At 37.8% G+C, this 25,293-nt stretch overlaps 1 protein-coding gene across 5 annotated transcripts in view; it reads right to left on the bottom strand.

The window, feature by feature from the left end:
- Positions 1–289: 289 nt before the first annotated feature.
- sertad2b (SERTA domain containing 2b) overlaps positions 290–25,293 on the bottom strand; it is a 39,580-nt gene continuing 14,576 nt past the window's right edge. Inside the window, exons 1-3 of one of the 5 annotated variants that reach the window (XM_055170012.2) lie at positions 18,368–18,651; positions 9,036–9,153; positions 290–4,053 (exon numbers count right to left, since the gene is read on the bottom strand). In XM_055170012.2, coding sequence (XP_055025987.1) covers positions 2,928–4,053; positions 9,036–9,085 — 1,176 coding nt within the window. In that variant the 5' untranslated portion in view covers positions 9,086–9,153; positions 18,368–18,651 and the 3' untranslated portion in view covers positions 290–2,927. Of the gene's footprint in view, positions 4,057–9,035; positions 9,154–18,367; positions 18,652–25,293 lie in introns of those variants that run through there. The other 4 variants (XM_055170014.2, XM_055170013.2, XM_055170016.2 and 1 more) reach the window with 4 other exon arrangements.

The following is a 25,293-nucleotide window of genomic DNA, read 5'->3' as shown; positions in this document are numbered from 1 at the left end:
GCTCTGAGCCAGCCTCCTCTTTTTAGTACACACACTGGCACATGTTTAAGCCATCCATGCAACACAGCTGTGCGGCCCCAATACTGTAAATAGATTCTTGCTACCAGCCCATGAGTCATGGGTGCGAAATGGAGGCAACTGTTGATGCAAAGAAATGTCCGCTGTTTCATGCAGAGCAGCTGTGTGTGAGGAGAGAAAATCTGATGGTTCTGAAACTCATGTTTTAAAGAAATGCTTTACATTTATGGGAAACATGTATGGTGTCAACAGAGAAAAACACAGAATAAAATTTTCTTTCAAATCTGTTTATTGTACGATATAAAACTAGAAAAGTAAGACTGTTTCAAATTTATAGACACGTGTCCATATTTTATATATATTCTACAGTCCATATTTTGATGCAAATACAGTGATCATCAGTTGATGGGTTATTTTTCTCAAAATGAATATGTAATATTGCATAGAAAAAGGCACAGTCCAAGGCCTGAAGAAACAGCCTTTCTTAATGAGTAGACCCCTCACAACACACGTTTAGTCTCTCACACACACAAGCACGCACGCACGCACACACTCCCAGTGGTCACTTTCCTGAAACCACTTCTCTTGGACTTTCACAGATGTGTGGCATGAACCACTGGACGAAGACTGAAATACCGGATGAAGACAGTGAGATACACAACCACCAACATCAGAATTCATGCTGCTTTCTTTATACATTTGGCATTGAGGCTTATCAAAAGATTTTCCCAGAAATAGGCTTTGGAAGATTGAAATTCTGAAGTTTGTAGAGAATAAACTATTGCTTCACAAACCTTTCCCTTGCACACGCTCTGAAATACATAAAACATTAAATACTCATAATTAAATAGGGGCAATGAGTGTTGACCTAGCGATGAGCACAAACACCACCCCAAATTATAATACAAGAAACTAAACAGACACAAAAATAATGCATTATTAAAACAAGATGAAAAAATGGCTTCCACCCCAAATTAATAAGCAGTGATACATTCCCGCAAGCATAATACATTCCTATCTCAAATTCTGTACAAATTACAATCTGCATGTTAGGTTAACATTAAAATAAATATATTTACACAGGAAGCAAAAAATAAATAACTTAAAATAAAATCGATCACTCCAAATCCAAGTTATATTAATCATAGTTTTGATTCCATAGTATTGTCCGCTCAGCTCTCGTATTTTTTACGTTCTCAGACGATCTCTCTTTTGAACTCTGGGTTGTAACAAATCCAAACTGCTTTCCCTAACCTGAAGCTCAAATGTCAGATCTTTAATGGTCACACCTGAATGAATTACACCTGAAAACAATTTAAGCGTTAACTTGAATTGTTTCAGTATGTTTTAATAAGCATTAGTGCAGTGCAGCTGCAAATAAAACTGATATGATAAATGGTCCCTCTCCTTTTGACACAAACACGCGAAGCGCACAAAAAAGTAATCGAGGATTACAACCAATCTGACTGAATTCAGTGGTTTCTTTCTATTGCACATAAATGCAGAACACTCTTCAACAATTGTAGGACCATCTGAAACCATCTCTAATGCCTCCGAAAAAAATTGTGTTTTTAAAGAAAACTGCTATAGCTGACTGCTGGTGAACAAATGCAATTTGTGCATACTGAGCTCCACCTAAATCTGACCGTTTCTACTGGCCAAACAACACTACAAGAAAACCCAGCAGGACAACAGAGAGAGAATCTGACATGAACACGAAACAAATAATATTAATTTAAACTCAAACAATAGTATAAATAAGATAAAACAAGACCAAACCATACGCAATCATACATCTGTACAATTATGAGCTATAATCCTGCATGCATTAATATGTTAACAGCAATGTACCGTTGCATTGGTGAGAGACACGTTTGGCAAACAGAAGATGATGGATGGAGAAAATAGCAACCACGGACTTGCGCGTCTGGAGTTTTTTTCTTTTTCTGCATGAACAGACATGCACAGACCCTCTTGCTGAGCATTAGTGTAGCGCTATTCCAGAAAAAGCCACTTTTTCAGAGTAATGATATAATGCATCAACTAAAGCCAAAAAAAAGGGAAGTCATAGTGATGCTTTGACTCACATAACAAGGAAATGAGTGACTGAAGTTGACAGTTTGCTCATTGCTGATCGATTGCATACATTATTAAGGGGTTTTAGCATTGGCTTGATAATTTCCAGCTTAAAGAAATGTATCATGTGCATCAGAAAAAATGTTCACTTATTGCCAGGTACGATGTAAACACGCGAGGCAGATCGCAAAAGGTTTGGTTGACTGTAAATAAATATCTGACCACTCCAGACATTCATGTGAACAACCCGGTAACGGAAAAGCATTGTATACGTTTCACTCGAGGAAAGTACAGGGACATTAAAATAGAAGCAGACTAAAAACATGAATGAATGACCACAAATTACCAGACCACTTAAATATTACTAAAATGTCATTAGCTCTGACAAATATGAACACAAGATAAGTTCCTTTTTTTGAAATCATTGTGTGAAAATGAAAGAACATAAATAGGCCTGCCGCTGCACATTTTTGCACCTGTTATTCTGAAAAGGGAAAATGGAAATGTAAGTCCTTCTGACAATCTGTCTAGTTTAGAAAGTATGAAAAAGAAGGCAAGACAAACAGACAAGAATTTACCAAGTGGTCGTAAATGAAGGCACTAAGATCTGCCAGAAGCCAAAGTGTGTTCCATAGATTACTTCATGTTCAGTTTTAGAAAAGGCAAGCACAGTGCATGCACAGTGTTGAGAAATAGTACTGGGCAACATCACCATTAAAACCGACAATTTCCTTGTCATTAAAAAACCTGTACAAAAACACAAAGTGATTCTTCAGTTTCTTTCTCAGTATTTAAAAAAATCTTTGATTGGTTTTGCATTTCCTCCAATTCGCTCACGATCCCACAAGCACCTCCATAATATGGTCCAGTTCAGTAAGGTCCATTTTGAAAGGCTGGTTTGAGCTGACCGCAGGAGGTGAACCACTGTAAGGTGAAAAACTCTTGAGAAGTTCGTCCGCTGTCACCATGGGCGCAAGTTTAGAAGAAGCAGCACCTGAGGAAGAGGTGCAGGGGTCAAAGTCGTACATGGAGGTGTCTATATCTGCAAACAGTATGTCGTCCAGAGCCAGGTCTGTTAGAAAGCCTGAGGATGAGGAAGAGAGCGAGGTGCTCATGTCCAGGCTGTTAGGAGGAAGTGTCTCGGGTGCACTGGGAACCGTCGTGCGCTCTTCAGGCAGCGCGACCGGCCCTTCAAACTTTGGGCTACAGGGCTTACTGCAGTCTTTGGAGTCTAAGGCCCCTGAGTTTAAAGTTGTGGGCAACATCGGCATATGGAGGGCCACTGTGAGGATGGGGGGACTGGTAGCACCGGGCGCTGTCGTAGGTGTAGGTAAGGGAGGTGGACAGAGTTCCTCGATCTCATCCAAGGCTGAAGAGAAACTGTCTCTGGCTGCAGGGGAAGGAAGTCTTGGCAGGATTGGCTGAGGAGGAGAGGGAGCTAGTGGAGATGGAGATGTGCAAAGCGTCACACTGTCTTCTTCTAAAAGCGAGGCAGGGGTTAGACAGACTTCTAGGGGGGCCTGGTTTGACTGGTCTGGCGAAGGGGGCGTGAGGACCGGAGAGGACGGTGCCGGCGATTGTGTGGACGACGACGACGCCACCATTGACAAGACGCTGAAAGCAGGTTGCGGCTCACGGAAACCTTCATCCACAGGGTCGTCAGGAGGAGGAGAAGGGGTAAAGAAGAGCGGTCGCAGGTTACCCTCCTGCTTTAGTTCGTCTTGGATGCGCCTCAGCATGTTGTTGATGAGCACACGTTTCTCCAGGCTGGGCTCGGTGAGTGCACGGTGGTTGTACAGCTTCATCAGGGACATGTTGAAGATGGTCTGCCGCTGTAGGGTGTAGGAGACTTTGGAGAGCCCGTCGGCCGTCACTCCGGCTCCTGCCGCCAACGCTTTGCCTTCCAACCCGTCTTCATCCTCGTCTAGTTTCCGCTTTGCCCCTTTACCCAACATATATCTGCTTAAAGAATAGCCATACAGAGAGAGAGAGAGAGAGAGGGGGATGAGAGAGATAAGAGAGATTTAGCCACAAAGCTACTCATTACTTTCATGACTCACTCCTGATTATTTCTTTGATGAATGAACACTATTTCTAAATAATCTTAATAATGTTCTGTAGAAATAAGCAAATGCAAACAATTTCTAAATGTTAAGATGTTTATCAAACATGCTGACACTTGGAAACTGATGTGGTAAATGATCATATAACCAACAAACAAAACATCAAAACAAAAATTTTAATGATTCACAACATAAAATTTCACAAGAACTTCTGTGGTGGGGAATGATGTAGTGATTAACCATCTGATAACCATCCGATAAAACACGTTGTGTCACATTGTTTTAAAACGTAATATAAGAAAGTACATAAAAAACAAATACATAAAAAACAGAATACAGTGCAAAAAAATGATTTGCAAGAAAAAAAATCTTAGTATTTTTGTCTTGTTTTCAGTAAAAATATCAAAAAAATTATTCTATTCTAAGATGCTTTTTCTTGATGAGCAAAACGACCCCAAAAAAATAAGTCTAGTTTTTAGACCAAAAATATCACATTTAACTGATATTTAATCAAAAATATCTTGAACATTTTTCTTAAACACTAAATTCAAGAAAAATTCAAGAAAATGTTGCTTACCCCATTGGCAGATTTTTAGTTTTATACACAAAATCACTTAAATTTAATATTTTTGGTCTAAAAACTAGACTTATTTTCTTGGGTCATTTTGAAAATAAGCATCTTAATCTAAGAATTTTTAGATATTTTAACTGAAAACAAGATAAAAATACTAAGAACATTTTTTCTTGAAAATCATTTTTTGCAGTGTAAGCCCCCCAAACCCAAAAATGACTTTCTTACGAAGTACTTTTGTCTTGTTTTTAGTACAAATATCTTTAATTCTCAAATCAAGATGTATTTTCTTAATGAGCAAAATGACCCAAGAAAATAAGTCTAGTTTTTAGACAAAAAATATCAAATTTAAGTGATTTTGTGCATAAAACAAGCAAAAACATCTGCCAATTGGGTAAGCAAAAATATCTTGAACATTTTTTTAAACACTAAATTCAAGAATAATTCAAGAAAAATTTGCTTACCCCATTGGCAGATTTTTTTGGCAGATTTATGGGTCATTTTGCTTATCAAGAAAAAGCATCTTAATCTAAGAATTTTTAGATATTTTTACTGAAAACAAGATAAAAATACTAAGAACATTTTTTCTTGAAAATCATTTTTTGCAGTGTAAGCCCCCCAAACCCAAAAATGACTTTCTTATGAAGTACTTTTGTCTTGTTTTTAGTACAAATATCTTTAATTCTCAAATCATGATGTATTTTCTTAATGAGCAAAATGACCTAAGACAATAAGTCTAGTTTTAACACAAAAATATAAAATTTAAGTGAATTAGTAAATAAAACGCAAAAAAATCTGCCAATGGGATAAGCAAAAAAACCTTGAACTTTTTTCTTAAACACTAAATTTAAGAAAAATTTTAGAAAAATTTGCTTAACCCATTGTCATATTTTTTTATTGTCATATGTTTTATGCACAAATTCACTTAAGTTTGATATTATTTGTCTAAAAACTAGACTTATTCTCTTACGTCATCAAGAAAATACACTTTTTAGATATTTGTACTGAAAACAAGACAAAAAACCCCATAAGAAAGTCATTTTTTTGCAGTGCACAACACTTGGTTTAACCCAATCAACAAGTTGACTCGGTTAAAAAAACAAAAAGCGCTTTAATTAACAGATTTGTGGCTTCTCGCATTGTTGCCATGACATCGCCCTGGAAGCTGTCATCATATTAGCATTTGGTGCCGCCACTGGGGTGAGAGTCAGTACAGTCAGTCGACGGTGACAGGAATAAACCCACAATGCCTCACGTTACAACTGTGCCAAACAGATCAGGTTACAATATAGGAATGGCTGTGTGTGCTCACTGAGATCTGTGTGTGTACACAAGATCGGCACTTTTAAGCAGCACACATAAAACAAAAATCTCTTCAACAAGCACAAAAATTAACACTAGACGGTCGTTTGCAGTTGGAAAGAACTAAGCAGATAGTTTTAGATATTTTAACTGAAAACAAGATAAAAATACTAAGAACATTTTTTCTTGAAAATCATTTTTTGCAGTGTAAGCCCCCCAAACCCAAAAATGACTTTCTTACGAAGTACTTTTGTCTTGTTTTTAGTACAAATATCTTTAATTCTCAAATCAAGATGTATTTTCTTAATGAGCAAAATGACCCAAGAAAATAAGTCTAGTTTTTAGACAAAAAATATCAAATTTAAGTGATTTTGTGCATAAAACAAGCAAAAACATCTGCCAATTGGGTAAGCAAAAATATCTTGAACATTTTTTTAAACACTAAATTCAAGAATAATTCAAGAAAAATTTGCTTACCCCATTGGCAGATTTTTTTGGCAGATTTATGGGTCATTTTGCTTATCAAGAAAAAGCATCTTAATCTAAGAATTTTTAGATATTTTTACTGAAAACAAGATAAAAATACTAAGAACATTTTTTCTTGAAAATCATTTTTTGCAGTGTAAGCCCCCCAAACCCAAAAATGACTTTCTTATGAAGTACTTTTGTCTTGTTTTTAGTACAAATATCTTTAATTCTCAAATCATGATGTATTTTCTTAATGAGCAAAATGACCTAAGACAATAAGTCTAGTTTTAACACAAAAATATAAAATTTAAGTGAATTAGTAAATAAAACGCAAAAAAATCTGCCAATGGGATAAGCAAAAAAACCTTGAACTTTTTTCTTAAACACTAAATTTAAGAAAAATTTTAGAAAAATTTGCTTAACCCATTGTCATATTTTTTTATTGTCATATGTTTTATGCACAAATTCACTTAAGTTTGATATTATTTGTCTAAAAACTAGACTTATTCTCTTACGTCATCAAGAAAATACACTTTTTAGATATTTGTACTGAAAACAAGACAAAAAACCCCATAAGAAAGTCATTTTTTTGCAGTGCACAACACTTGGTTTAACCCAATCAACAAGTTGACTCGGTTAAAAAAACAAAAAGCGCTTTAATTAACAGATTTGTGGCTTCTCGCATTGTTGCCATGACATCGCCCTGGAAGCTGTCATCATATTAGCATTTGGTGCCGCCACTGGGGTGAGAGTCAGTACAGTCAGTCGACGGTGACAGGAATAAACCCACAATGCCTCACGTTACAACTGTGCCAAACAGATCAGGTTACAATATAGGAATGGCTGTGTGTGCTCACTGAGATCTGTGTGTGTACACAAGATCGGCACTTTTAAGCAGCACACATAAAACAAAAATCTCTTCAACAAGCACAAAAATTAACACTAGACGGTCGTTTGCAGTTGGAAAGAACTAAGCAGCTACCGCAGCAGCGTTTACAGTAACACAGCTCTGACTACTCCTTCCTGAACCTGCGCTGCAGCACGGAGGGCGTGTGTCAGACTTTCAGTAAGTGCTCACGGTAAGAATGTGTCACGCAAGCGCAAAGCCCTGATCATTCCTTGCCTAAACACATGCTAAATGCAGGAAGACATGAGCGTTTGGTGGAAAAGGGGATGGAGAGAAGGTGTGTATGGCAGAGCTGTGTTCAGTTTCAGTTAAGCAGAGCTCTCAAGATAATGAAACACTTGGTTTAAGATACTAAAGATTATTAACAGTTCACACAGTCAATATTACAGTACATTAAAGGAATAGTTTAATCAAGCAGGAAACAGAAGCACCATTGACTTCCATAGTGGGAAAAATGCTACTATGGAAGTCAATGGTGCCCAAAAATGATTTGGTTACAAACATTGCTGGAAATATCTTTCTTTGTGTTCAGCACAACAAAGAAATCAATACAGATTTGTAACAACACGAGTAAATAACTCATTTTTCATTTTTGGGTGAACTATCCCTTTAAGTCATAATAGCGCTTCTTAGAGAAGTTTAAGAGATATGAAAAAAAAAGGGTTTTATTGAGAACGATTTCACCCAATACATTTCGGTGACTGACGGAGATTAAAAACAACTTTAACAGTTGAACACATGAAATTTTAACATGCTTAAACGTAGAGATGTTTGAAACAACACATTTCTACTAGATGGAGGTTTGGCTAGTGCTGACAAACTGGGCTAAATTAAGCTCTCTATATATTTTCTGGTTTCAGCATCATCTTACTTAGCAATGGGCCGGTTACCGGTTTCAAGGTATACTGAGGTTTTAAAGAGTCAGGGTTTCAAAACCACTAACATTGTGTGTAATACTGTTTGCAAGGTATGAGCTGGGTTTACACAAAATTAATTAAATCATTAAGTCATGCAATTTACATTTTATATATATATATATTACAAAATATATTTTTTGAAAGAAAAAAAATAAAATGTATTGTGTCCAGTTAAAAAGTTGTTGTTTGCCTGAAAATAACACATTTTAGGGCAATGGCAAAAACGCAATACTGTATAACCGTGGTATTTTTTGCTTAAGGTTATCATACCTCCAAAATCTTATACTGGCCCATGCCTACTAACTCCAATAGGTTACTTTTATCATAAGGTGTAATATTTTTGCCTAATCATATCACCTTAAAATGCATTGTGGGATGTTAAAAACACAGCGAGACATGATGCAACAACCAAAGACATCCATCATGTTTGTTTGTACACTTAAGACATATACTGTATACCCGTAGTTACGATGCTTGAGAGGGGATCAATTTTACCTTGTCATTTATCTGAGTGGGTTTTACTCTGTAAACGTTCTAATAGCTAAAGCACAAAAGATTGTCAGCAAACTAAAGCATGACCACATACATGCAGAAAACTAGATCTAGATGACCTCAATCTATTAGGTTTGTACTTTGTGTGACTCGCATGTGGAAAAGCCCCTTTACTAAAAAATTTGTGTCACATAAAATATTTGCATCTAAATTTCATTTACTTGTCTGGAAGCCGACCCACAAAGTAGCTTTCAGCTTTCGGTGGATACATTTAATCTGTACATTCCCTGTACGATCTGTATTCCCTGGAATGGACGCCATCATGCTCCACCAACTGATCTACAGGAACATTAATAATAATTAATTCATTAGATTAATTTATAATCTGAACATTTAATATGTCAACATGAACAGGCATTTTTACTGTTTACATGTTTACTTCTGTAATGTGACATATTCTTGACCCTGGACCACAAAACCAGTCATAAGTCACGCGGGCATATTTATAGCAATAGCCAACAATAGGGGAGAGCAGGGCCAAAAGTACAATTTTTCAGAAAAACTTAATTTTAAAAGATAATGTTTTTTTAAATTTTTGCTGTGGTCTGTAACTCACAAGTGTGCTCTATCAATACCAGGTGGAATTTTTATCAAATGTAAAACGAATTCAGTATAATTTCACTTTGAACATAAGTAGTGAATTGTTACTTTTGACCCCACCTGCAGGGATGAAAAGTAACACAACAATACAAGATAGATTTTTGTCCTACACTTGTTTTTATTATTTTTACATGACTATGATCTTGTTAATATGTAACTGGAAACTTATTTTGTCATTTATATTTGTAAAAAATAATGAAATTACATTTTCATTCTAATTTCAGTTTTATCAAATGTTTCAAAAGCAACCAAAAGTACAAACCCAAATTGTTGAGAATAAAAAAATTCAACAGTTTGAACACTATAAAAATGAAATTAAATCAAAATAGAATAATTATACATTTTTAATATATACAACGGGACAAAAGTAACAAGTGTTACTTTCGTCCAGACCGGATCTCCTCACATTTAAACCTGATTTACTTTTATTTTGAAAAACTCTAACACATGAAATGAGAAACACAATGCGTTATAAGAAAAAAATGATCACTTTTGGAATTTACTTATCATGGTTTAAAACAGCTTTCTGGATCTACAAGCGGAAAACAGTGAGTAAATAATGCGATATTTGTCAGCTCTGTCAAGGGTTGTGTGCCTAAGATGCTGTCATAGTTTGGGATGCAAATGTTATCAGGGCTCGGAGAAAATTGCTTTGTTTCTTTCGTCCCGCATTACTTTTGCCCCGTTTTTTATATAAAAAATCATTAGGATATTAAGTAAAGATCATGTTTTATGAAGATATTTTGTAAATGTCCTACATTAAAAAATGTATTTATCATTTGTAATATGTGTTGTTACAAACTTAACTTGGACAACTTTAAAGGTATTTTTTTCAAATATTGTCCTAAGTATCATAACAAACCATACATCAGTGGGAAGCTTATGTATTCAGCTTTCGGATGATGTATAAACATCAATAAAAACAAATTGACCCTTATGACTGCTTTTGTGGTCGAGGGTCACATTTGAGTAGGACATACAAGGACAGCAGGAGTTTATTAATTATATCCATTGGAAATTGTTTGGAATTGACTAACTATGTTTCACATGTAAAAGAATAAAACGTCTTCTCTTTGGCCCATGAGGGGAAAAGGGCGATATAAACAGGCGATGAATGAGTCAAATAAAGAAGATGGAGAGAAACAGTAGACCGTTCCCCACCATTAGCATAAAGTGAAGCCCGGTAGCGTTAGGCAGCGTTGCAGTGTGCTTGAATCTAATCCAAGCTGACAGCCTCATGCACGCTAGCCCTGTCTGCACATACACATAAGTCTGCGCAGACGCAGATCTGTCAGTCAGCTTCACTCACTCAGGAAGTGCAAGCGGCTGGGCTTGTTGCCTTGCTGCCTGTTACCATGACAAACACAGTCAACTGGGAATCCACCCAAAGAGTTGACAAAGAGGTAGTGGAGGGAGAGACCGAAAGAGGGAGAAAAGGAGAGGGAGAGAGGAGAAAAGAGACAGAGCGAGTAAAGAAAGAAGGGGGGAAGTTGAGATAGGAAGAGAGAAGGAGGAACAGAGAAAGAAAGAGAGAATTTGGGGAAAGACGGGCTGAGGAAAGTTAGAAAGAAATATTTATTTTCTTTCCGTGTGCTGCTTCTGAGCAGATGACTCTAAAGCAGTGGTTCGCACACTGGGGGGGTGCCAGGGAGGAGCACAGTTTTATGACATTTTATAATTTAGCATAATTTCTGTATAATTAAATCTCAGAAAAATAAGGCTACTGAAGCAACAGCACTACATTGTATCATTTAATATGTTTTCAAATATAATTTCATGCCATGAATTTCCTTTGGGGGGGCGCAAAAGGATTCACCCTACACAGGGGGCGTGCACTCCATAAAGTTTGAGAGCCACTGCTCTAATCAACACGCGAGTTGCAGGAGAAAAACAGGTTATGTCTGGTGGAGATTAATGTGCATTCCAAAGCATGTTGTTTACATAAAGAGTGCAAATTACTCAGACGATGAAGAGCATATGAAAGAGCAAATGTTGATCTTTAATCATCTGTGATCTATTTTAGTATTAGTTAAGCGAGGGTGGATGGAGCACATTCACAGAGATTTTGATGGATTTAAAGAGATATTTAAAAAACATGTTTTTTTATAGGATATAAACATGAGATCATCACATTCATCTCCTTCACTGCTCATAAAACATAAGCTAAGACATTTGACTTAACATACACTATTATGTCAAAAGTTAGAGTGAGTCTTGCCAACGCGATTCAATAGCAGCATCAATGTGGGACTGTATTTGAGACAGAGAAGTTATTTTGAGAAAGAGTACCATAGAAAAAGGCTGAGGAGCGTAAGAGTGACTCAAGATGAGATGCAAAAATAGCACATAACACTATGATGCTATAAAGTCGCTGCAGATTTGGGTGATTCAGGCTGCAAATGTGATAGGGGAAGAACAGGCAAAATAATCTTGAAATGAGTACCGCAAACTATTTATACTTTTCCTATAGCTATAAACTTCTCGAGCTCTAGAACTTTATGTCATTGTCTGAAAGTACATAAAGTTTCGCACAGTAAAGGAATGCCACAACAGCTCGACGGGTCCCTGTGACTCACGCTGAGGAGTGGATTGGACTGTCTGCAGCACTCGAATGCCACTGCCGCCCCACCCAACATTCCTTCTGATTGTGCCTTCATTCTTTTTTAATTTCTTCTTCATTATTTTCAGTTCATCATCTTCCTTACATCCTTAGCGTGAAAGGTAAAAAAGAGGATACGAGATATGGTCCTTTCCCTGACCTCCCTCACAAAACTGGAAAGAGCTCCCTTAATCTGGCAAGGTCTAATCTGATTGTCTGATTATATGCAACTGTGAAGAGTAACAGCACATAGGTTAATTTATCAGTATGCAAGGAAACAAGTTGGGGGATTCTATGGAAATTAGACTTGCGAGGTGTCATGAAAAAACTAATTTATTGTTGTTTCCACATTTAAGGGGAACATTTTCATCACCGCAACGTGTCCATGACTGGATTTGGAAAATTTATAATAAAAAAATCTTTGTTGCATGTGCATGTTATACTATAAACATTAACAGTAAAGAAACATGTGGTGTTTGGTGATCATTTGTAAATGTAGTGACAATAATAAGGAATATAAATGTGTCCAAGACCAATTTTCTCATCCTCCGCAACAATATTCAATCATTGTTTAAGCCCTCAAGAAACTAACATTTTCAACAACAAAAAAATGTCGGAAGGGACATAATTGACTGTGATACTCAAGATGGCTACCAGGTAAGCAGTTCTTATTTATTCTCTCCAGATAAAAGTTAAAATTTTGTAGAAAAGTTAGAAAACTTTTTAGTTCTCATTACCGAAACATGAGTTTGTAAATGCATATATTTAATGTAATATCATGTTGCGGTAATGATAATTTTTGATAATGATAATCAATTTTTTTTTTTAATAATTCTATAGGAAATATTTTTTAAATCCTCTAAAAATAATGATTATAGTAAGTTCATAAGAAGAAATCTTATATGTGGGCTTTTTAAAAATTCTGATGCTGGACACCTTCTAAACCTGGATTTCGTGAAAATCACCCAGTAGTGTAAGTTATGTGGTTGATACTATTGTGCTTTTGAGTTTAACATAAACTGTGGATTTACCAAAGTTAGTGTTCCTGTAGCTCACTTGGTACAGAAATGCATTAGCATCACAAAAGGTCATGGGTTTGATCCCCAGTTAACACATTGGTAATGCACTTTAAATGTCTGGTTACTGGCATCACATCTTTTAAAAATATTTTTTTTATGCACTTAGCAGTAAGTTAAGTTGTGACTGTGCAAAACTGTACTTTAACTTGGCTGCTGAACTGTATATAATCTAAGCACAGAGGGACAACCGGAAGAGTCAGAGATGAGAAAAGGGGGAATGTTGAGTTCTCCTCAGTCAGAATAGCAGGAGCAGCACACTCTGTTCTCTGACACAGACACATTCATAAACAGACAACCTGCCTTCCTGCTCCCTAATGCATTGGCGCTGAGCAATGACCCTGTGCAAAATCTCTCAAAGGAGAGGAAAAGACGCCGTGTCAAAAAATGACTGTGGTGCAAGAATACAGACTTTGACAAATGGCTGGCAAACTGGCAAAAGCCCACCTTTAAAAGGACAACTTGGGCTTCCTGGTTACGACTCCCGCCAGCATCTGACCGGATAACGCCGGAATTAGCACAAAACGAAAGCATGGTCCTTATGAGAGGAGAGCTGTGACAGAGATGTCAAAGCAGAGGTTGGACTACGTCAGGGCTGCTAGGCAGGCTGTACGTCCTGTTCCAATCCTCCACACAGATACGCACACATATGGGACCGGGTGTGACAGCAGAGGTTTGGTACTGGGTGTACTGGAGTGAGAGAATGCGGCGGAATGGTTGGCGTGAGCGGGCGAACAAGTGCGGCGGAGAAGATGGAGATAGCACAGAGTTTTCAGGGATATTATGATCCTGTAACAGGATCTGCACGTTTCCATGCCTGTGCTTCAAGAGCTCCCCTCCCCCTTCACCTCCACACAGTGCTATTTCAGATCCGGAGGGTAGTGATTCCCATATACACACACTGGGTGAGGAGCTTCCTTAGGCACCTGCAGATACAAATGCGCACACGCAGACGCAGTCACATGCATGTCGACAAACACTGACATATGGGAGCGCAAATGTACGATTTGTGCATCAGCCACCAATGTAACACATATAGCTTTCCTATAAGATAATAATATTTACTAGTATCTCACACAAACCTGTTGACTTCATTAACAAACACGGTAAACACATTTTCACAAATTTGGGGCCCTACAGCTAAAAACGTGCAGACACCCAAAGACACTCATCCCGAACTGATTTTTGACCAATCAGATGCTCTCTTAAATGAGAACGACCCTCTCCCGTATCCTACCTTCCACTGACCAACGAGTAGGAAGTCATGGTTCATGGCTGGGGTACAAATAATGCCTACTGATTGCTTGAAAAGGAGAGGAACATGTTTTTGGAGATGGTACTCCCAAACTACCTGTTTTAATAAGCAATGTCAACATTATAATTGAGCAATTAACTTCAAAAAATCATCTTAAATGTCAAATTGGCGCTCAAACAACCACTGTCACACAAACGATAAATGGTACTTATGAACAAAAGGTTGTTCAAATAACAGACTATATAATCATGTTTAATATAGCTAAGCTTTTGAAGCATATAACATGTTAAACATCTCTGGCTCTCTATATAGTCCTGTCTGAGTGTTATTTGTATGGTAACTCCCAATTAAAGCTCAATGACACTGAACACAAACAGAAACTGAACAAAAGAGACAGAAATACAGAGACAGGATGGATAAGGGCCAGACATCACATTTTTACACAGGAGAAACCTGCAAGGGTCATACTGTCTGACTGACATCTTTAAAAAAAAAATCAAAAAAGTATTGTAACTATTAGAGCATTATGTAACCTATGGGTCCGATTCCTAAAGCACAAATTATAATAAATGTATAAACGTATGAATGATTGCCACATGCAAAAACATAAATGTAATGTCTTGGAAACTCCATTATCGTTCTATTTATTATAAGATTATTTATAAGATTTTATAAAATTGGCTGACTTAGCAGTGCCTATAGCTCTTGAATTTAATGTAAGCTGTATTTGTAAGTTTGACAAGTCTGCAAAAGCCCTAAAGTAGCAAAAACAGATAAGCATTTGTTACTTATTACAAAGCGCTTTCATGTTTATTGCCAAAAATCAAGCAGTAATAAAAAACAAACATCAAAAACATAATGAACCTCCACCACGTGGCCATAAAAAGAGAAGACCGTCTTTACTTTGATTGTGTTGAATCTGTCGATCGAACAATTCGTTGTGATTAAAACTCAGTCAGTACACTCACAGTGTTTACACTTTTTGGAGAATACAGCCAGGTGTCTTTGTGTATTAAGTCACACTGTAAAAAAAATGCAGCGTGAAGTTAAAACAACTTGAAAGTCAATTTAACCTACTATTTTAAGTTTTAACTTGTGAAAAGTTGACATAACTTATAAAATCAAGTTGAAATTGTTTAACTTCATTTTTTAAGTTAAAGTAAGATAAGATTTGACAAAAATGCTGCCCACAGACAAACCTATTTGACAAACGTATTGCAAAACTATAATATAGCTATAAACTATTACCTTAAGTGTTCATCTTACTAGAGGCTTATGACTTACAACTAATTTAAAGATGTCGAAGACAGCATGACCAAAACAGGTACAGGTAAGATTAAAGCTCCCCTTTAACTGCTCATATACGTCAGACTTCTGTTAAAAAACAGCTAAATGGTAGCAGAGAGAGAGAAACGCAACTCAAACCGGTTTGACCAGAGAGGCAGAAGGCTTGGAGTGCTATGTGAAGGTGTTCAACAGGCACACGCAACACAAATACACACACCATTTAGGAGAAAATAAAACTCAACAGGCAACAGGTGAATTAGGTCAAATTAAATTCATAAAAATATAATAAACAATAACAAGCAGAGTAGAATTGCTTTGCACAGCTCTCATTCCAAGAGAAACCTTTTTTTATCTCAGATTAAAAAAGCACTAAATAATCAAAAACTTAAAGTCCCCATGGCATGAAATCAAAACCTTTAATTTTTTTAAATAATATTGCAGTGATCATTATAAACAATTTATCTGTGTGATTATTATTATTTTTTAATCGTTTGCCCTTATCAGCTTTAATCAAAATCTGACAATGTACTTAATTCTCGATCATTCTCTATACAGCTGAAATGAAAGCATTCGTTAACCCCGCCCCCTTCAACTGTCAGTCAGCTGCGAGTTTAATTTCAGAATGAAATGCCTACTTTTCTGAGAGTGGAAAACACAACCCAGAACCCACGCTATTTTTTTGTGCGATAATCCATTTCACTCGGAAATACGTCACAACAATACGGAGGTAAAGTTGATCGCAACTTCCTGTTCACGGGGACTTTAATGCTGAAATATATGACAGACAGCAATGATAGATTGAATCTAGTGATGCACCAATGTATCGGCCGCCGATATTTATCGGCCGATTTTTGATGAATTTGAAACCATCGGCATATCGGCAATAGCACGAGAAAGGCCGATACCAATTGTTTATTAAATAACTGCATAAAGAAATCCATTATATGTAAAAAATGAGTTCATGTTGTTAATAAAATAAATGCTGAATAGCAAAAACCACCTTTGAAGGTTGTCATGCTGTCTTATTATATTTGTTTTAGCTTAATTTGTGCCTCTCTTTTTATGTTGGTCAGTTGAATGCTAATTAGATCCAATCCATGTTCAGTAAAAATAATTTGATGCAGAAACAAACTAGCTAATAGACCAACTGTATAGTATTGTATACAAATGTGTAATATCAGTATCGGCCAGAAGTTGTCTGTTTAAATCGGTATCAGAAAAAAATCCTATCGGTGCATCCCTAATTGAATCTGTATAATAGTGTCCAAGACTCATTTGAAAATTAACAATTTGAGATACAAAAGTTATTCAGATCCAGGTCCATAAACTTAACTATAGCATGAGTGAACTGATCCAAGATCTGCTTCTGTTAATGAAGCTAATGTGATACATGAACTGGTTATAACAAGAACTTTTTGATGAACACACTCTGGCCAAGAAGGGAAATAAGGACCCTAAAGACACCCACTCTGTGACATTTACTATTAATTAAGGGACAAAACCGCTCATTTTACTTCTGTGACTGTGTTGCAGGAAGGAAGTGCACATTTTAAGATGACACAGAGAGTTCAGAATGTAAATGTCACAGAGTCAGTGCTTTTGCTTAAAGGTACAAAAAAATAAAAACAGCACAGTGAATGTTGAAGTTGTAATCTACTTTACTTAATGGGACCAAAGCAATCACTAGAAAATCCAACTGGACCTTGATCCTCTGGATGTACTGTGTGTGTGTGTGCATGCATGTGATATTTGGACTTTGAATGCCTGTGTATCTGACTGCTGCAGGAGTCGTCACAGATTTTACTTCTTTTGTCAAAAACAATAGACAATGATATCTTACTATCTTACTTAATATTTTGCACTACATCTTACTTTTTCTTTGTTGCGCTACTTATGCGCAGCCCAGCTGCAAATGCTTTGGCAATGTAAATGTACAGTTTTTGTCATCCCAATAAAGCACACTTAAAAATCTGTTAATAGAAAGTGAGCACTTCAGAATTTTGAAATTGAGAATTGAAACACTAAAGGATAACAAACAGAGAGAAAAGCCCATGGTGGACGACGTGAGACTTTGCTCACACACTGACATAAAAAGACAGCGTCCCTCACAATCCTTTCATTGCCATTTTTCCAACATGAGTATTTGCTCCATGACGAGCTGTGCGAACAGATGTATTTATTTATTTTAGTCACCTGCCAAATAAAACCCACTGTAGTCATTCGGTGCCTATTTAAATCACCTATTTACACACCAGTCTAATGTAACCGTAAAGTGAACACACAACTTTGTAACCAATGTCCTGACCACAGTACAGTAACATCCACGACACAAATGCTGTCCGTCTGACTGGACCTCTGTCCAAGTAGGTCGAGTCAACATAAATGTATCTTTATCAGTAGTCACCGTAACAATGTAGGCTACAATGATACGTTTAAATGTCAAATTTGAACAAAACTACAAGAGCTTAAAGTCGACTCGGTTCGGGTATTCACAACGGTTCCGACCAGCACGGGCTCGGGTTGCGACATCCCTCTGAACTTTCTGAAGCTCGCGCAGACAACAATACACGAATATCTGTATGACTATTGCCCTCGCTGTGTGCAACATCACTGACACACGGTGTTTCCACAGGACTTACAGGATTTCAGTTATTTGTGAATAAACCCCGCGCTTACCTCGTCTACTTCAAGTGGAGGTATAGATTCAAGCATCGGGAAGGGTCTTCTGGTATCGTTGTCCGAATCAGTACCGATAAAATCCTCGCGGCTAAGGATCGACAGCGAGTTTAAAGGCAGCCGAGCGCTTTAAAACACAGCCAGTCACTATGACCGACAAGATCGCCTTCGGAAGCGAATGACGTCGAGTGAGACTTCTGCTCGACTACACGGAGCGTGGAGAAAAGTCCAACCCCTACACACGCAAGCACACCCAACACGCGTCCACCCACTAACTCTCGGTCCGTGTCTCCAAACCTAGCAGGCTGTCTACCTAGAAAGCGTTTATTTCGGCGCGTGCTGCATATATGGGCATCGCTTCGAGGCAGCAGCCCCCCCACCACATGAAAAACACTCTTGTAAAATTCAGTGTTTAAACCAATTACCATTAAAGTAGCCTATTCTTGCACAATATAGCCTATTACAGTTTATATATTCAGTCAATACTACATTGTGCATACAATCTAACATTAATAAAGTGTATTACTATATGCTAAAGTGTAGCGTCATTTACTACAGTTTACTTTAGTAACTACTAAAGTATTTTCACGTGGGTAGGTGTGCGTGACTGAAGCTATCATATCATGTATCATGCACACAGTATATGACGCATAGCAATACTGCCTAGTAAGACAGCTTAGCAGGTTTTCAAACAACCCCACAGTTGCCCTCTATTTTTCTCTATCCCTAACACACACTACATTTGGACTACATTTTTTTTAGGTTGCCTACATGTCTTGTGTGTCCCAAACACACAGCATAAATACAACTTACATACAAGTAGGCTACTATATATTAGTAACAACAATGGAGAAACTTATTTGATGGTTCTAAAAAAAGATGGTCAGAACATACAAGGTATTTTGTATAATGGAGATGTTTTTCAAATATGTGTCAAATATTCATCTCTAGAGAACAATGTGAATGTTTGACACTAGTTTAGTATACCACAGCTGCATGTGACCTTACTCATGATGCTAATGACAAACTATCAAACTGCCACCACATGGCAAAGACAAGCACTGCATGGGTTATGATGACTGGCTTATATAGTAACAAACTGTACTTGGATTACATCAGTAGCCTTTATTAATTGATAAACCATAAAAATATGTAATGAGATTTGTCATTTGAGAATGTCACAATGTTAGATTTAATACCAGAAGGAAGCAAACATTTGTGCCAACAAACTGCCTTGTCATACCTCATCATGCCTTGTCAGCAACAAACAATAAAGCAGAACAATTTCTTACATTTTCAAAGAAAATGCAAGTGGTGTTTATCTGCATAAAACTCACTCCTGCACTGCAAGACCATATGTAGACGCTGAGGAGTTCTATTTTTTAAGTCTATTTTTATCATCCACAAACTGAAAATCAAAAGTCTAAATTGTGCATAACATGATTCATTCATGTCAATAACAAATGAACAGGGTTTGCACTTGCACTTAAATTTAACATTTAGGGTTATGGATTTAAAGAAATCTCAAGTATTATCAATAATAAAAGTGATGCTTGTCTTATCAAGCAAGGATTACCAAAGGAGTTAAAGCAAATGTCTAATGCAAAATTGTATAATTTTTAAGGACATCAGAGGACATGCTTAAATGTTAGCTGTACTAAAATAAGGATAAACATGATTTTGAAGGACACATTATGAGACTGAGGACATGGATGTGGCACATTTGTGAAACATTTCTTAGCAGCAATATCCAAAAACGAAATGCTTCACCGTCTGTTTTTTTTAGACTGTACCCACAATTATATTTTCCTTAAAAAAAAAACATTTCAAAACAAATGCATACTACATTACCTTTCTTGAAACGAACAATCTACCACACTCTTCAGCAATGCAATGTGATATACTGCCATCACTGCAATGGTGGCAAATGTTATCAATGACATAGGGCCCATATGCATACAGCGTATTGTAAATGATCTGAATGCATGGGGAATTCTTGCTACATTTTCTAAGGCATTACAGTGTAATAATTCCCTATTTTAAATCTGCGGGACATTTAGGTTAAGGGCAGCCAGCTCAGGCAAACTCGAATGAGCAAAAGTTAATTAAACATGTTTAGAAAAAACCTTGCCTGAGAGTGAATTTTACAAAGGACGCTAACTTTATTTAATGACTAAAGCCATGTACCTTTCCACACAGTACTCATCTTTCACCTCTGGTCCAAAAAGCAAAATTTACACCCCATAAATAACCCTCGGAAGAACAGATAGACGACAGAAATTATTGGTGTGAATCTACGCGCCTGTCTATCTCCGTGTTGTTATAAATGAGGAGAAGAGTGCTCAGCAGAAGGGTGGTTCTAAATAAAGATTTCAGGTCAAAAACAGGAAATGGCTCAGTGAGCAGTCGAGGTAGGACGGAGAAGTCCTGGCCGCTGGGCGGCATCTACAACATCCCCTTTGTTCCCTTACGCTACAAGCAAATGAGCACAGCCCGCCCCTTCTCTCTCTCTTTTCCCCTCCCTTCCTCTGTCTCCATCTCTCTCTCTCAATCACTCTAGGATCTCTTCTGTTCTCTTCCTTCATGATGCCTCTTTTACGCGCTGTGACACTGTATGATAATGTGCCGTAAGAACCTCCCACAAACCCCTTCTTCAGCAAAGGAGCCAAGCATGACACGAACAGTGTGGACAATCGTGTATCAAAAAACTTGGTCATTTTTGACCTGGGTACCCCAATGCCCAAATTAAGTTCCTCTTATCGACATGAAATATTTATAATACCAATAATATTAATATGGTTGTTATTATTATATGTATGACCTATTACAGTCAGTAACTTTCTAAAATTACTTTAAAAAGCCAATGCTATGGTGTAAATTTATAAAACGGTTAGTTCCAATCCTTGATTCTGATTGGTCAATAGGTGTGCTTTATTCACAATAAAGCACTGCTATGACCGCTTCACCCAACGGTTCTATTTAATATCACTGCGCCCTTAGCAACACCCTTAGCAACACATAAACATATAATGAGATAAAGTCTGAGAGCAGTTTGTTGTTTTTATTTGAGCTTCCATGTTGTTGTTTGCTTCAGGGACTATTTTTTCTAGCGGAAGAAATGCTTTTATTGATTTAACTTCATGAAAGTTGCACTAATATTTTTTTTACTTTAATATTATGTGGTAACCGTTTTATAAAAGCAATAAGGTACTCGAGGCAAGTGCTGTATCGTGAATAAGTAACGGCTGAAGGGGTTGCAGGCACTCCGCTTCGCGTCGTGCCTAACAACGCCCTTCAGCCGTTACTTATTCACGATACAGCACAGCCTCTCGTACCTTATTGCTTAAATATACTGTGAGGAAAATAAGTATTTGAACACCCTGCTATATTGCAAGTTCTCCCACTTAGAAATCATGGAGGGGTCTGTAACTGTCAGTCTGTCACTGAGAGACATGGAGTTTGAGCTCCTTCCAAAGATTCCAAGAGCCACTCCTTGGTTATCCTGGCTGTGTGCTTTGGGTCAGTGTCATGTTGGAGGCCCAGCCTCGACCTCAATGCTCTAACTGAGAGAAGGAGGTTATTCCCCAAAATCTCGCAGAACATGGCCCCGGCCATCCTCTCCTTAATACAGTGCAGTCGCCCTGTCCCATGTGCAGAAAAACACCCCCAAAGCATGATGTGACCACCCCCATGCTTCACAGTAGGGATGGTGTTCTTGGGATGGGACTCATCATTCTTCTTCCTCCAAACACGTTTAGTGGAATTATGACCAAAAAGTTATATTTGGGTCTCATCTGACCACATGACTTTCTCCCATGACTCCTCTGGATCATACAAATGGTCATTGGCAAACTTAAGACGGGCCTGGACATGTGCTGGTTTAAGCAGGGGAACCTTCCGATTTTAAACCATGACGTCTTGGTGTATTACCAACAGTAACCTTGGAAACGGTGGTCCCAGCTCTTTTCAGGTCATTGACCAGCTCCTCTTGTGTAGTTCTGGGCTGATTTCTCACCTTTCTAAGGATCACTGAGACCCCACGAGGTGAGATCTTGCATGGAGCCCCAGTCCGAAGGAGATTGACAGTCATGTTTAGCTTCTTCCATTTTCTAATGATTGCTCCAACAGTGGACCTTTTTTCACCAAGCTGCTTGGCAATTTCCCCGTAGCCATTTCCAGCCTTGTGGAGGTGTACAATTTTGTCTCTAGTTTCTTTGGACAGCTCTTTGGTCTTGGCCATGTTAGTAGTTGGATTCTTACTTATGCAGCTAACAACCTCAAACAGGTGCATCTAATTTAGGATAATAAATGGAGTGGAGGTGGACATTTTAAAGGCAGACTAACAGGTCTTTGAGGGTCAGAATTCTAGCTGATAGACAGGTGTTCAAATACTTATTTGCAGCTGTATCATACAAATAAATAGGTTAAAAATCATACATTGTGATTTCTGGATTTTTTTTTTGGATTGTCTCTCACAGTGGACATGCGGCTACGATGGCAGTTTCGGGCACCTCCGTGGTTTCTAGGTGGGAGAACTTGCAAAGTAGCAGGGTGTTCAAATACTTATTTTCCTCACTGATTTAGTTCCTATCTATATATATCTATCATCATATTTAATCTAATACTTTCTGTCTGTAATTTCTGTTCTGCAGTTTTCAAGTTCATGCACCCCTGGTTGGATATCACTGTCCCACACTCTCAAAAAGGGCACAAAAGCTGGTACTGGAACAGTATCCTTTATATTGGTTTTAATACGTACCGTTCAGATACAGATATGATTGCATTTGATACCAACTAATATGCACTCTTTAGGTAGAAATGTTTTTTTTAAAGAGTACCAACCCAGCTTTTCAACAACCACCAATGTATTGATGTATACCAGGGGTGGCGAACGTCGGTCCTGGAGAGTCACAGTCCTGCAGAGTTTAGCTCCAACTCTAATCAAACACACCTGAACAGATAATCAAGGTCTAAAGAGTTACTAGAAACCTTCAGACAGGTGAGGTTTAATCAGGGTTGGAGCTAAAAACTGCAGGGCTGTGGCTCTCCAGGACCGACGTTCGCCACCCCTGCTGTATACAATCACTAAATATTAGCAAATCAACAGGTCAAGGTTGACTGTAAATTAAAATGCACCAGCGCCCTACTTCATAATATGATGACAGATATTTGGTGTGGATATCAGCAGAAGTGCTGTGAAACCGCACTGCTCTATTACACACAGTCACGCAAACAAAAGAGCCGCTTGATTGTAGTGATGTTAATTACAAGCCTCTGACACATACACATGGATTTCTGGTGCCAACAGAAACAGCGCTAACTAAACTCTCGCTAAACCCCCCGCCCCTCGACACAAGAGTCCACTCCACTCCTCCTCTACAGTCTGTTGAGAGCCCTTGGCACGCCTGTCTCCCTCATTATCTAATTTGGCTCATTAGGCATGCAGACACACTTCAGCAGGGGTGCTCTCTCATACTAACATCATAATTGATTATCACGGCCATCAATAAATAGCTGATAAGTGACTATATATATATATATATATTGAGATGTATATTTGAATATTCACTATATATTTATTTATTAAAAAATATTTTTCTGTTGGTATGTTTTGCTTACAACTAATGGGTGCTTTTCTTCATTCATACATATCACCCAGCCTGTGTGGGAAGGGTAGGTGAGGAGTTAAAGCTGGTCTGAAATCTGATTCCCTTTTGTTCTTTATTTATTTATTATTTGTTCGGCCCGTGTCTGAGACGTACCACGTGCCAAGCTATCAGGCAAGCGTGATTCTCCTCCTTCATGCGAATCCGGCTTTCCCTACGGCTGGTGGGACAAAAATCGCTTCCACATCATAATCATATAAGACCCTCACAACCCACCTCTTCCTCGTGCGTACATTTGCTGAGCAATGCTACAAACTCTGAGTCATCTTTGACTGCGTTTTAGAAAGAGGAAAAGTGGGCAGAACTGAGTTCAGACACGTTTGTACAGTAAAGATATGAGAGTATGTGTGTGTGTAGCTTACTTGCCACTCGCCTTCAAGGTAGTAGGCAGGTCTGCCAAAAAAGCAAATGTTAAATTAAAGGGATCATTTTAGAATTTCGATAATAACCGTTATATTGAAATAACCAAAAAATGTGATGCAATCATCATGTCAAAAAAAAATATCATGAGGGCTATTCTATAACTGCTGTGTATTAAAGCTGAAAACAACATGTGGTGCTATTAACCATGCTGTGCTTAAGAGAAAGTAAGTAAGAGCTGAACTTTGTTTACATAGACACACGCTATAGTGTTTTATCCCATTTCCATGGTGAATATGCAGAACAATATTGATACAACACAGGGTTTTTCTACCCTCCTCCAGAAACTTGTAGATTTGCGCACACATGCTCACATAAATACACACTTACACACCCCAGCTGGAGCAGAACCAATGCAGTGATGGTTGTGGTTTTGGAAGTGGACTCCATTTATGACAGAACACCGTACATCATGCCGTTTTTTTTTTCATTCTGTGACTCTTCTGGCTGCAGCTGGAGAACTTCAAAAATCTCAAGATGTGTTTATTGGGAGCAACATTTTTGAGTGGACACAAATACCCAGTAGGAGAGGAAAGGTCTTACAGTAAAATAGCTAAAAAAAGAAGGAAGCATGAAGTATTGGCACAGAATCTCAAAATATATAATGCTGTATGACAGCAGGAAAATAGCACCTATAGTAGTCATGTGCGCATGTGAGCAATTTCCCGATATGTCTATAAATAATGCATTTATCAAAATAATTGCATGAGTGAGCAGGAAAGCAAGTCTTTCTGGTGTGTGTCTTTCTGGCACTTAATGGTGAACGAATTGTGGCATTCCTATTGTGTTATTCATAGCATACGACTAATGCACCAAACCCATGTTGGGAGAGAGTGACAG

Source organism: Misgurnus anguillicaudatus, chromosome 11 (genome assembly GCF_027580225.2).
Source record: "Misgurnus anguillicaudatus chromosome 11, ASM2758022v2, whole genome shotgun sequence".
Taxonomy (NCBI): Eukaryota; Metazoa; Chordata; class Actinopteri; order Cypriniformes; family Cobitidae; genus Misgurnus; species Misgurnus anguillicaudatus.
Note: the sequence above shows the minus strand (reverse complement) of the source record. Positions and strands in the feature narration are given on the sequence as shown.